Consider the following 12,690-nt stretch of genomic DNA (forward strand, 5'->3'; position numbering starts at 1 on the left):
TGGAATTTTTTACATTTATCTGTAGCATCTATGTTTTCTAAATCCAGCTAGAACAGTACCCTAAGAAGAGACTTGCTTACCAGTTTGCAGCTACACATTGCTCTTTCCTACAATCAAAGAAGAAAACAAGGGAGACAAGGTTTATACATTTTTCAAAGTTTGTAGATTTTTGGTGTTGAGTTAGCTGTTTTAGCAAATGGATTTATTGCTGAGGTCTGCTAAGTAGAGGGGAGATTTGCAATTATAAAATTCATTAATAAAAAGAGTGTTATAATATTTGATTTGTGTTGAGACAAATAAAACAAAGGCTGTCTCTGACAAATCTAGGCATTCATTTTAAACATTTATTTGAAACACATTTTGTGTTTTAAACATCATGAGTTACAGATAAATAATGGCCAGTTTTACTGAAAAGATAATTTTATATTGTTATTTTTCATTTCCCCTTTAAAAAACTTTTGAGATAAAGACACTGGTTTCCTCAATTATCACTGTGGTTGCTTTCCATGAGGAGGTTGGAGGAGACATTAGAGAAATGCAGCATGTTTAGATTAAATATTTAATGCTTTAAAAATGTTTGATTTGTCAGTAGTGAAAAAACAGTGTTGAGCATAATTTTTAGTCATTATGTATTATGTTAGTATAGGAGATATGTTGATACATTGGTAGTGTAGGATTTATGACAAGACTGTAGGTAAAATGTTCTGTTTGCTGTTTTGTTGCCAAACTTGACAAGAAGCAAATATAAACTATCAAATATCAATGTAGGTGGGAATTTTTTCTCCCATAAAATCCAACATGTAGTTGTTTGTGGATCTGCTGATCTTGGAATTACTGCTTTAGCTGAAGAGTTAAGAGATCCACTCAAGGGTCTTGGGTTCAGTGTAATAGGTGGGGATGGAAATGAAAAATTCCCAAAGGCTCAAGCTGCTCAATCAGAGCTTCCCTGGCAATGGGGGAAGTGCTTGTCAGCTCAGTACAGGTAACTTTCAGTTTGTTATACAGGCAATGATGAAGTTGTCATGGGAAGAACAAGGTGAGAGTCTGGGCTTAGTTAGCACAGGTAGCTGTTGTTTCAAATGAAGCTCTGAGACAAGTGCCTCAAGGACAGCAGACCCCTTGTGAAGGACTGAGAGCTTTCGGGGGTTGTGTGCAGCAGGCAATTGTTAGGTACTGTTTGCAGAGATGCTGGGGGAGAGAAGCTCAGGATTGCCTTTGGTTATTACCCTATTGAGATGAGTGTCTTCACCACATGACAAATACCTGTTTCACAGTCATAAACTGTCAGGCTTTGTCTGAGGCCCAGGACTACTACCTATTTCATCAGCTACACCAGCCTCTTCTTTCTTCCAATACTTGTCCTTCCCAGCAGACTTACCAGGTTTCACACTTGTGAGATGCATTGCCAATGAGAGGTACTAGTAGAAACATTTTGAATTTTTGTAGTATGTTAGGTAGGTCTATCACTGCATGTGTTGTAATCTGTGAAAACAATGTATTTTTGGAATGATTTGCATTTTCTTGATGCTGGTGAATGCACATGAATACTTAGATGTAAATTAAAGAGAGCAATTTGCATTTAGAGGGAAAAAAGTAGGAACACTTGCTTCTGCAGTGTTTTGCAGTGATTTAAACACATCCCGGTTCACCAAATGTGAGGTTGTATTCTGTGTTGAAAGGTGTGTGATAATGCATTGCTTCATAAACTGTCTCACAGATTACTTTGACCATTAAGAGAAATTGATCCTTACACTGATTTTTCCATATCACAACCTTTGTGTTCTTCAGAAAGTTTGCTGTAGTCAGAAATATCTAATTCCTTTAAACTGATACTGTGTTGTTCTAAAAGTATTTGAGCCACTACTCTTTTCCCACCTCTCAAACTGACTGTGGTGTTACTTAAGAGAAATGAAATGGCTTTTAGCATTGGAGTACATGTGCTGAGAGACTTAGCCAAGAGAACAAATTTGGAGTTTGAGGTTTAGGTCTCTTCGGTTTTTTTTTTTTTTTTTTTCTTTTAATTAGTGAAGAAAATGAAAGCATACTCTTTAAAACTTCTGTGACATTTACTGTAATTTCAGTTATTACAGTAACTAGCTGCTTTACATGCACTTAATAAATTATTTATAAGTTGCTTGAATAAATTTTTGCTCTTAATTACTTGTTTTGGTTATTGCTCATGTTAAACATTTTTGCTAACCCGTGAGTAACTATGAACTTAAATACATAGCAGCTCTCACTGTTTCTGATTAAGTATGTTGATCAGTGCATGATTAATGACACTCCTGTTAAATGTATGGGTAGGTGTGTACCTGTGCATCCACGTGTTTGAGATTTCCTGTGCCTTCAGGTGGACAAGTAGTGAGTAGTGGCATCACCTGAAATTTGTGCAGTTTATTTCTGCATAAGCTGTGATAGTGTTTTTCACTTTCCATTGAGTTGACTTAACTTTGAATTAGGTGGAACCTCGGTGAAAATCAGACCTTATATATGAATGTTCAAATTCCACCCAACGCCAAAAAGCATTTTTAGTTAATCAAAAGAACTGTGCTCTGTTCTTAAATTTCCACCTCTTTGTTTCCTATTTTATTTTGCTTGTTTTATTTTGTTTTGTTTTAATTTTATTTCTATTTTTTTTAGTGAGTGACAGTTGCTTCAGGAACCTTGCCGAGGATCGTAGTGGGATAAACCTTAAAGATCTGGTCCAAGACCCTTCTTTGTGAGTATCTGGCTCTTATTGCTAAGCAAAGAAAAGCTTCTTCCTGATGCCCTTGTGAGTAGTTTTGTAATTATATAAAGAAGTAGTATGATGAAGTACACATAAAGCTTTAGTGGTTTATGTTTGCAAATTGTTTAATACAAGCAAGAATTATTAAAACCACCTTGCTTCTAATATAATTCTGAAGTAACATCCAGAGAGCACATACAGTAAAGGGTTTAAGAGTCATCAGAGGTAACAGATTGTGCATGCTGGTATTTCTACAGGGGACTTGTATGTGCATTGTTGCCCCTGTTTTTTTTAAAGAGGAATTGCATATAAATTAGAATATTACTGAATAATTATGTTATTGTCAATTACCTTAACATCTAGAATCTGTTTTCTTTGTATCTGATTTCATACAGCTGATGTGTTTCTTTCTCTACTACCTGTTTCAATTTAAGTATATGTGCCCATGGTCTAAATTTTGCTTCACCACAAGACTGCTGGTCTTTATCTCAGTATTGTATCTTTCTCTAAAATAAAATGTAATCTCATGAGCTCTGAGCCAGACTCAAAATTGTATCAGACCTTCTTCGTAATTCAGTTTTTTGTTTGTGTTTTTTGGGTTTGTGGGTTTTTTTTCTCATCCATTAACTTTAGTACTAGCTGAAAATGTTCTTGCTAGTGTGTGAATGTACCACTTGTTATGAGGGAAGGGTAAAAGAGAAAAAAAAAATCACATCTTTTTAACATAAATGACAGTGGATTCCACATTGAGCTCTAATGTGATGGTCCTTGATGCTGAAAGAGCAGATTTTTCCATATTGATTGAGAAGTAGTGAAAAATAAGGTGTATTTGGCATCTTATTTCAGTTACAGGGGTTTATAGTAATTAGGTAGATGCAGAATTTGACATGTTCCTACAGGTAAATGACATATGTACATGCATTCTTGAGCAATTTTGACATAGTGTGTGTAACTGATGATTTATGCATCTAAAATGATAGAGGTACAAGGGGCAAGTGTAGTTGTTGCTTGATATGTACAGAGTGAATGCAATGGATAAGTTTTAATAGTTACTGTTTAAGTGTTAAAGTCAGGGCTATTTTAAAGGTCTTAATTTGCAAAATTTTTCTGTTGAGTGGTATTTTTTTTTGTATTTTTGATTGGTTGGTTGGCTTTGTTGATTCTTTTTTGTTTGTTTGCTTTAGAATTGTATGTGGGTTTTGGAGCTGCAGGTAGGCTTACATGCTACAGATAGTTTTGGGCTTGCAGCTCTTGAGTTTATTCTCAGAAGGTTAAATTGCCTTTGTTGTATAGTGATTATTTTCTGTATTTTTTACCAGAAGTTATATAATCTTTTCATTTTCTTCCTTGACTGTAACTCACATGAAGAATATTGTAATAAAGTATTGTAATGTTCCAAAGAAATTAAATGGCTTTCTGTTTCTTATAGCGTAAGAAGCACAAGTGACTGCAACATAGCCATTTTTGTGACTTTGAAAGACTGAATAGACTCTCAATACATGTTAGGTTTCAAGGGCTGCTTATGATACTTAACTATATGACAGATTACAGTGCAAGAAAATTTTCCTCTTCCTGACAAATGATAGGAATGTATAAACTTGGGTTTGTCTTTCCAAATTGATATTCTTGCTGTTTTATCACTGAGCACCTATGAAGAGTTCTTGCAAAATGTGTAACAGTGGGAGTGAATCTCCAAAATGAAGAAATCATCTAAAGCAGTATTGCTCAACCTTGCCTTCTATAGGCGACTCTTAAGGTCCCATGGGATCTGAATTCTTTGTTATGCAAAGGACAGCATTGGGATGAAGCATGGGAGTGCCAAGCAAAGATTAAATCTTGGTTTTAGTCTTTTTTTTGAAATAAAGAAAAAATTTTAAAATCTTATGCCTATTTGGCTATGATTGATGCCTGTAATAATACCTGCAATCGTAAAATAGCATTTGATTAATCCTCTTACCCATTTAATATTTACACTTTAGGACTACTTTAGTGCTCGTTTGTGCTGATTGTGCATGCACTGCTTCTTTTTCTTTGTAATCTCAGATGCAAGCATTAGACTTACATAAAAAATTCTCATGCTTTCTCTGCAAATGGCTCTGTCCCTCTTAGTTTGCCACTCTGGCTCTGCAACAGACAACTTATCTTTTGTTACTGCAGAAGGCCTTCTTTTTTAGACAGCTGAAAGTGTGTCTTTACATGGAAATGAAACTCTATAAAATAGACAGCATTGTTGGTTTTTTCCATTAATGTTTGATTTATATCAAGTGTGCCTAATTGTCAGAGTAGCCTTTTTTCCCCAAGTGATTTCCCAGCTGGAGCAGGACTGTAAACTTAATCTGCTTTCAATTCTCTCAGCAATTCTCTCAGCAAAAGCTCTGCTGCTGAAATCAGTAGTTTGATCACCCATACTTGTATGTGATTAACTCACAATTTACTGTGTATCAATAAAAACGAAAATTCTGCTAAAGGAAAAAAAACCTGAAACACCAAGCATATCAAATAAACCTGAAGTGAGGAGCTGAAGATTGTGGGAAAGGGAAGCATGCAACAACTTTAAAATTAAATTTCATTTAGTGGTTAATTAGAGAAAATTTAATTTCTGCAAAAAGTTGATCGTTGTTCAACTGTAAAGGTGGTTTGAGAGTTAAGTGCTGTTTTTTATTCATTGCAGATAATCACAGAATAGTGTGGGTTGGAAGGGTCCTTTAAAGGTCACCTCCTACAGTGAGCAGGGATGTCTTCAGCTTCGATTGGGTTCCCTGGAGCTCAAGGATATGTCTGCTATATACAGTGTTCTATTTTGGACACCAAACTCAGAGATCCAGAGGTGTGTAGAAGAAAAGAAAGAGGAGAAGACAGAAAATGCAATGTATGGCAGGTTATTTAATTGAGGAAACAGTGTCAAGAGAGGAAGTATGAGTTCTACAGTATATAAAAGATTATTGAAGGGTTTGTTCTGTTTGCCTGGCAAGAAAGAATTAGTTCAGTTTATAGTAGACAACATGGATTGGATATTTGAAAAAATTCTAAATGTCAGTTGGTGAAGAACCTGGGCTCTATAGCTAAGGATGTCAAGGAGAGTTCTGCAGATTATAGTGTACATATTTCATCCAGTGTAAGTGTAGAGAGCTGGAAGGGCAAACCTTTTTTTTTGTATTTCCTTATCTTTTATGAAAATGTATGCATTTTGGTTTGTCTTCTGTGTAATTAATATGACCAAAAACCAGATGAAACTTAATTTGGTTCCTGTAAAGGTAACTTACTGTGGCTATGAATATTCAAATCCCATGATTTGGTTTAGATGATGCCCTACCTACCATTCCAGTTACTCACAAAAGATATTTAAAGTGTTTCATCCTACAGAGGAGGTTATTCTCCATGAGAAGACTAGAGGTGTTTATCCTTTCATTGTCCTAAACAGCACACCTGCAGAGAGCAGGTGCAATTGGAGGAAGTAGGCTGCCGGTTCTTACATGATGGTTCAGACTTTATTCAGCTGAAGTAAAATGCAGTGAAACAACTGAAGACGCTAGCAAAGTCCTGCTTTTGTGGGGAGATCTTTGAGGCTCTCTAGCAAGGCAAAAGGCTGGTGATCAAGGAGCATTAAAGATACTGATCAGTTCATTTGACCCCTTGCTCGTGAGCAGACTGAATGGTGTGCACTCCTCTGTCTTCTTTTCCACCCTCAATAGCTAATCTGTGCTCAGGAGAGAAATGGGATAGATACAATGCAATTTGTCTATCACCTGAAACTTCTCCTGAGATTTTTACTACTGCTTTTCTTTTCGCACTAGAAGTTACTTAAATACATCTGAAGAGTGAACCATCAGATCATTAGAATGTTAGGTATATAGGTCCACCTACTTAAAGCAGAAGTTCTATGTATAGAGATTCCGAAGTTTTAGTTGTTAGCATCACTTGATAAGATGTTCCTTTCGGCTCTAGCCTGTATCTATTTACATATATACATCTATATCTATACACAAAGTTCATAAAATACTTGTCTAAACAGAAAAGAGGATGCTTTTAATCTTTCTGTGCAATTCAGTAGCTGCAGCTGCAGATAATCACTGATGCATTTGTTTTGGAAACATCTTCAGAGCTTCTTTGAGATGAACAATATCCAAGAGATTCTTAATCACTTCTTTCTAGGCAAAATCACATCACATCTAACTGTGTTGCATGTCTCCTTCAGACTGATTATGAGAGTAGATAAATATAAAATGTAAGAACAGGTAACTTTTGATAGGAAATTAGAACTTGTTTTAATGAGTGTGTACTACAGAGAAGAAAACATTGTGAGAAGAAAATGTTATTTACCCTCCATGTAATTGCATTAGAAAGACAAGAAAAATGCTAATAGACCTATTAGTAAGAATCTTGTGGATTATTTCTGAGTTCCATTTTTCCGTAACAGGAGATAGAAATCTCACAGAAGTCATCGTTATCCCTTATTGTATTTTACAGCCTTAGAAGGAGGAGCTAGGTAAATCTTCTGGGAAGAAGTTGTGAGATCCTTAGAATTTGTCACTTAAGGACTGAAGATGATAAAGGAATTCTTGAGGAGCTCTATTTTTTTTTCTAATCTTACTGAGCAGGATGAAACAAATACCTGGAGGGAACAGCAGTGGATATTGTCTGCTTTGAGTTCAGCAAGGCTTTTGGCACTGTCTCTTACACCATCCTCATAGGCAAAGTCAGGAAATGTGGGCTGGATAAGTGGACACTGAGGTGAATTCGGAACTAGCTGAACAGCAGATCCCAGAGGGTTATGATCAGTGGCACAGGGACTAGGTGAAGGCTATCACTGGTGGTGTCTTTTAAGGGTCAGTGCTGGGCCCATAATTCTTTACCTTAATTCATTGATTTATTGGATGAAGGGGAGATCCCTCCTCAGCAAGTCCACTGAGCACACAAAGCCTTACTGATTCTGTGATTGAAGACTTGATAAATACACTGTTAAATCTGTGGATGTAAAACTTCAGTTTCCATCTTCACATGGAGGAACATCTAGCAATTTTTGAGGAAAGTATTGTAGCTTATACTTTCTGTGGTTTCCTTTTCATTTGAAAACCAGTGTCATATTCTGTCTTTCTGAAGGTTACAAATTCAGTGTTGTGAGGATACCAGTTCACACTCTCTCCCCTTTGTGCAGCCTTTCTAGTTTTTCAATGCCTGTTACAATATGAATGTCATGCCTGTATCTTTTATGTAACTGCTGGTCTCAGTAATGCTGTATAGAGAGGAAACATTTATTTGGTAATTCTATCCACAGTTATCTTGTTGTGCAGCAACCTTGTAGTGGGACTTCATGCTCAGTTGTTGGTCCATTATTTGACTGTATTAGCATGTTTTCCCTAATAGGCTTACAAAAATACTCCTCTGCTTCTCTTGCCTCCTGAGCTCATCTATAAGCATCGGGTGATTTTATCAGGTTATCTTTATTAGGATGGCTGGAGAGCTGTCTGTGGTAGCCCAGACTCTTATGCAGAGAAGCAATGCTGAGCATTACAGAAGTGCTGCCTATTTTAAGCATTGAATCTAGTGAAAAAGTTATACTTGAAAAACATCCAAAGATCTGAGACCTGCATAAAGGAATTCATGAGGATGACTCTAATCTAATAAGCACTTGTTAAAAGTTGATATATATAAAATTGGCTTCATGCTATCCTTATGGTTTCTCATTGATCTAGGAGATTGAGACAAGCCTTTATCTGCTTCAACTGCAAGCAGAGTTTTTGTGTGCCTTAAAAAATTGTATCTGCCCTTCCATCAAGATAATTAAAACATGCTTAAGACCTTAAGTGGCCAGGGTTTCTTCTCCAGCCAGTTTCCCCGGTTGGCTTTTCCGTAGTCCAACCAGCTCCCATCAAACGTATCACAGAGGATGTTCTTGTTGTTCATTTGCCAAACTTTTTTACCTCCAGTCATATGAACAAGTCCCTAAATGTTTTCTCTGTTTCTTGCACTTCAAGAAAAAGGATTCTCAACCTACAAGATTCCTTGGCAGTTTCTAGCAAAAATGGCTAATATTGCATGTGTCCTTTGGCTGCTTAAGCTTAATGACTCATAAACCTATAGGAACAACTTCATCTGTCTGAAGCAAACCCATAGCAGCAGATTGTGCAAAGCAGAACACAAGAAAATGTCTTGTTTAAGCACTTAGTAAATTTCAACTCCAACGAATTTTGCATCTTGGCCCAAAGCAGTCTCCTGTAACCTCTCTAAAGCTCCGTGTCAGCTTTATCTACCAACAGTAGTTACATTTAGAGCAAACGTGTCTTCTCTTATCACACAGTTACCAAATTCTTAGAAGCAAATTTCTTCTTTTTACTCTTGGAACACCCTGTGGTACCCTGCAATTAAGAAGTTTATGAGCTAATCAAGTAGCTGCATAAGTTGTTCTAGAACTAGAGGCTGTGCAGCCCCAGAGCTGTGTCTGGGCTGATAAGTATTGTTATGGGGAGAGGGTTGGTTGTTTGTATGGCGGCTGCACCTTGGGTGTTCCATCTCTTTTCAGTTCTTGTACTAGTTTCAGAATTAAGTACTGTACTTCTCTGTGTTGCAGGGATGCACTGCTCCAAGCCTGTTAGCCAGGAACCTCTATCTAAACAAGTTTAGGGATTTTCTCTGCTTATAGGATGTGAAGGGATATATCATGTTTGTTGGAATAAGAGATTTCATCGTTGATTATGGAGATTTACTAGATCCTTCATTTTCAGATTTAAGGTTTGTTATTGTTATTATTAAATGTACTTAAACTTTCATTTAGGAAAATAAATGAAAATGTTACAAAAATTTTTAAGGGTTCAAAAGAAAAGCTGTGCCCTTCCTGCTCTGTTTCATTATGTTTGCTCTCTGATGTCTGAAAAGAAATACATAGGACACAGGTTCTAAAATCTTGATCAAGTTTCAGTCTAGCCAGTATCACAGTTGATTAAAAGTTATTTCTGTTTGTTTTAAACCTTCATTTTAAAATTGCCCACTCTGCTTCTAACTTCAAATTCATGCCAATTTTTTTTTTTTCCAAATGCAATTTTTAAATCCCGTAGTCTTAATAACTTCTATTCTCCAGCAGTACAAGAAAGAGCCTTAATACTTCCCGTCAGCAGTCAGATGCTTTGCCAATTTCTGGGCATGCATGCACAAGAATTGCCTGGGAAGACAAATACTGCAATGTCTAATGTTACTCCTCTTCCTCCTCCTTTCCTTGAGCATTTATTGCTGAGCACAATGTTATGGTATGGAGTATCCCTTTGGTCAGCAGTGCTGGCTGTGCTCCCTCCCAGCTCTTTCCTTTCCCCAGCCTTACTTGCTGGGATGGCAGAGCAGGGAAAGAAAAGGTCTTGATGTTTTACAAGCACTGTTCAACCACAGTGAAAACATTGGTGTGTTATCAGCACTGTTCAGGCACAAATCCAGAACACAGCAATTCTGGTGCAGCCACCTGCTGTGAAGAAAGACAACTCCATCCCAATCAAATTTAGGTCATATATGAGTAATACTATAATTGTAATACTTTTTGTAATTAAAAAAATTGTAAATAATTTTTGCAATTACTTTTTTCCTTTTGCATTTGGAAGGAATATAGACAAGCTTCCTGTGTGTTTGGGTATATTCAGGACCGGACCAGAATGACTTTTACAAAAGAAGTAGGAAAATTGAGTATGTACCAAGTAGTGTTACAGTCTCAGAATTAAGTACCAGAAGACTTCTTTCTGTAATCATTTGCACTAATAATTAATAAGAATAAATGGCAGTAGAATGTAAAATGTTCATTTGATTGAATATAATTTTACAGCCCATCATTTTCTTTGGAATATAATGGCATAGCAGCTCAGCTTCCTGGTCAGTATTCCATTTTTTAAAACCACAGTCCAAATTATTTTTAAAATCTTTATGTGTAATGATAGGGATTTCCTTGAGGGATTCTGCTGTACACCTCTCTGGTTTTGCATTTTGTCTTCTTGTCCAACCCAAATCCACCACAGTCTTCTCTTGGTGACCTAATCTTGCCTTACTTAATCTTTTAACTTCAGGCTTCTTTTGGAAGGGTCTTTTCATGGCATTTGCTATTTTCATCAGCTTTCCAATCTCTGAGGATCTATGACTTTCAAAATTCAAACAGCTTCTTCTAGCCTATTTGCCACCTCCAGACTTCATCCAAACCACAGCTAGCCTGACTCCTCACCTGACTTCATTCTTTCAAATTTTAGTTGTTTTTATTTATATTCTGTTCTTTTCTGGGTATTTAAAGGGGGTTGTGTTCTCATAGTATCTACAGCATGATTTTTTTTGGTGTGTGTGTATCTACAAGTAAGAAATGGTCCAGTGGTGCTCTTAGCTTAAACTGCATTTCTTAAGATAATGCTCTGCAAGGATTCTCTTATTACTTTGTAGTGCATTAAGTGTGTTTCTGCATACTCAGAAGAGAACATTTAAAATAAAAGTACTTACTAAAAAAATCAAGTACCAAACAGAAGACCCATTTATATGACTATAAACCTCAGCTTAAATCTTGACTACTTTATTAACTTCTAGTGGGGGTATGGTATGGATGATAAGATTAAGCAGAGATTTGGAACAGCTTCCACACAAAGAAATTAAATAGATTAGAATTTTTCACTTTAACGAAGAAACAGCATATGGTGGAGGTATACAGAATGAATAGCATTAAAAAAAAAGTCAGAGGCAATTATTCACTGTTTTTCACAGATCACAAATTGTGACAGGAAAAAAATCGAGCAGCAGGTTTGAAATTAATAAAAGTACATACTTGTACACGTGTAGCAGAACTGGATGTTTCATAATTGATGTAACATCATGTGGAAGCCTGGAGTATAAATTATAGATACAAATAAAGGAATTAGGCTGATAGACCTACTGTGGCTGTTAAAGCCAATTAATTGCATGCAGCATCTAGGTCAGGAAAGCTCCTGAACTGAAGGCAGCAAGAGGTGATAAGTGTGTACCAGGAAACAAATCATGTTGTGTGTCATGTGTTTATTCCCTAAGCATTTGTTTCTTAGCACCAGAAACATCATACTGACTTGTGTACACATTTAGACTGAGATGTTATGGCAATTTTTATACACTTCTTTTAGGAGTAGTACTTTCATAAAGATTGGAGCACCCACAAACTTGAACAATTTTTCCATTGCGTGAGCAAACACTTGTTCTTCAAAGTAGAGCGGGCTTCTCTGACATGGCTAAACTCAAATTTGGAACTCCCAGAAATAGAGGAACAAAGCCACCTCAACATGGCTTTTGGTAATTTACTACATGATAGAAAATTGCTTTCTTTCTAATCTCACTAGTAAAAATTACTAAATGATCTTCTGAACTGCTCTGAAAAGCGATTGTGAGCTGATCCCTGGCCTCTCTTTGTACGAGAGGCTACTTTTTGTCTAAGCTATAACTTCTTAAAGGAATGCCTTATTTAGAGAAGGTCTCTGAAATGTGTGTGCCTATTTGCAGTATAGATTGGGTTAGCAGGGGGATTGCATCACCTGCTACTGAAATATTGTAATAGAACAGAGATGTAAAGGAAGCCATTGCTGCACATCTTAGGAATGGTTCTGACACTGATATACAGAAAATTGCTATGCACAGATCTGTTCATGTTTTTATGCAGTATTATTCACTGCATTTCAATTTCAAGATATCTTTCTTAATTAGAATTGTCCCACCATAACTTTTGTTATGGAACTCCTATAAAATCACTTTTTAGCTGTGTACAACAGAAATCTCTACAGATAGTGGCTTAAGAAAGAAAAGTATAGCTATCCTACAGTAAATCTTGTGGGTTTTTAATGTATACTTTTCTCACTTTCTTTCACTACAGCTTGAATTTTGCCATGGATTCTTCACTTACTCTTTTTCCTTTTAACCATGCTACTATATAAACATCAGAAGAGTATAACCAGGACTTAAGTATTTTTTTTATGGGTGAAGATAGCATT

General features: G+C 36.3%; 1 protein-coding gene across 4 annotated transcripts in view; it reads left to right on the top strand.

The window, feature by feature from the left end:
• GPHN (gephyrin) overlaps positions 1-12,690 on the top strand; it is a 271,354-nt gene that overhangs the window by 82,935 nt on the left and 175,729 nt on the right. For all 4 annotated transcript variants that reach the window (XM_041459853.1, XM_041459854.1, XM_041459855.1 and 1 more), the window contains exon 2: positions 2,641-2,719. In XM_041459853.1, the coding sequence (XP_041315787.1) occupies positions 2,641-2,719 (79 nt within the window). The remainder of the gene's footprint in view (positions 1-2,640; positions 2,720-12,690) is intronic.

The sequence above is a fragment of the Pyrgilauda ruficollis genome, unplaced genomic scaffold (assembly GCF_017590135.1).
Source record: "Pyrgilauda ruficollis isolate IOZ18807 unplaced genomic scaffold, ASM1759013v1 scaffold14, whole genome shotgun sequence".
Taxonomy (NCBI): Eukaryota; Metazoa; Chordata; class Aves; order Passeriformes; family Passeridae; genus Pyrgilauda; species Pyrgilauda ruficollis.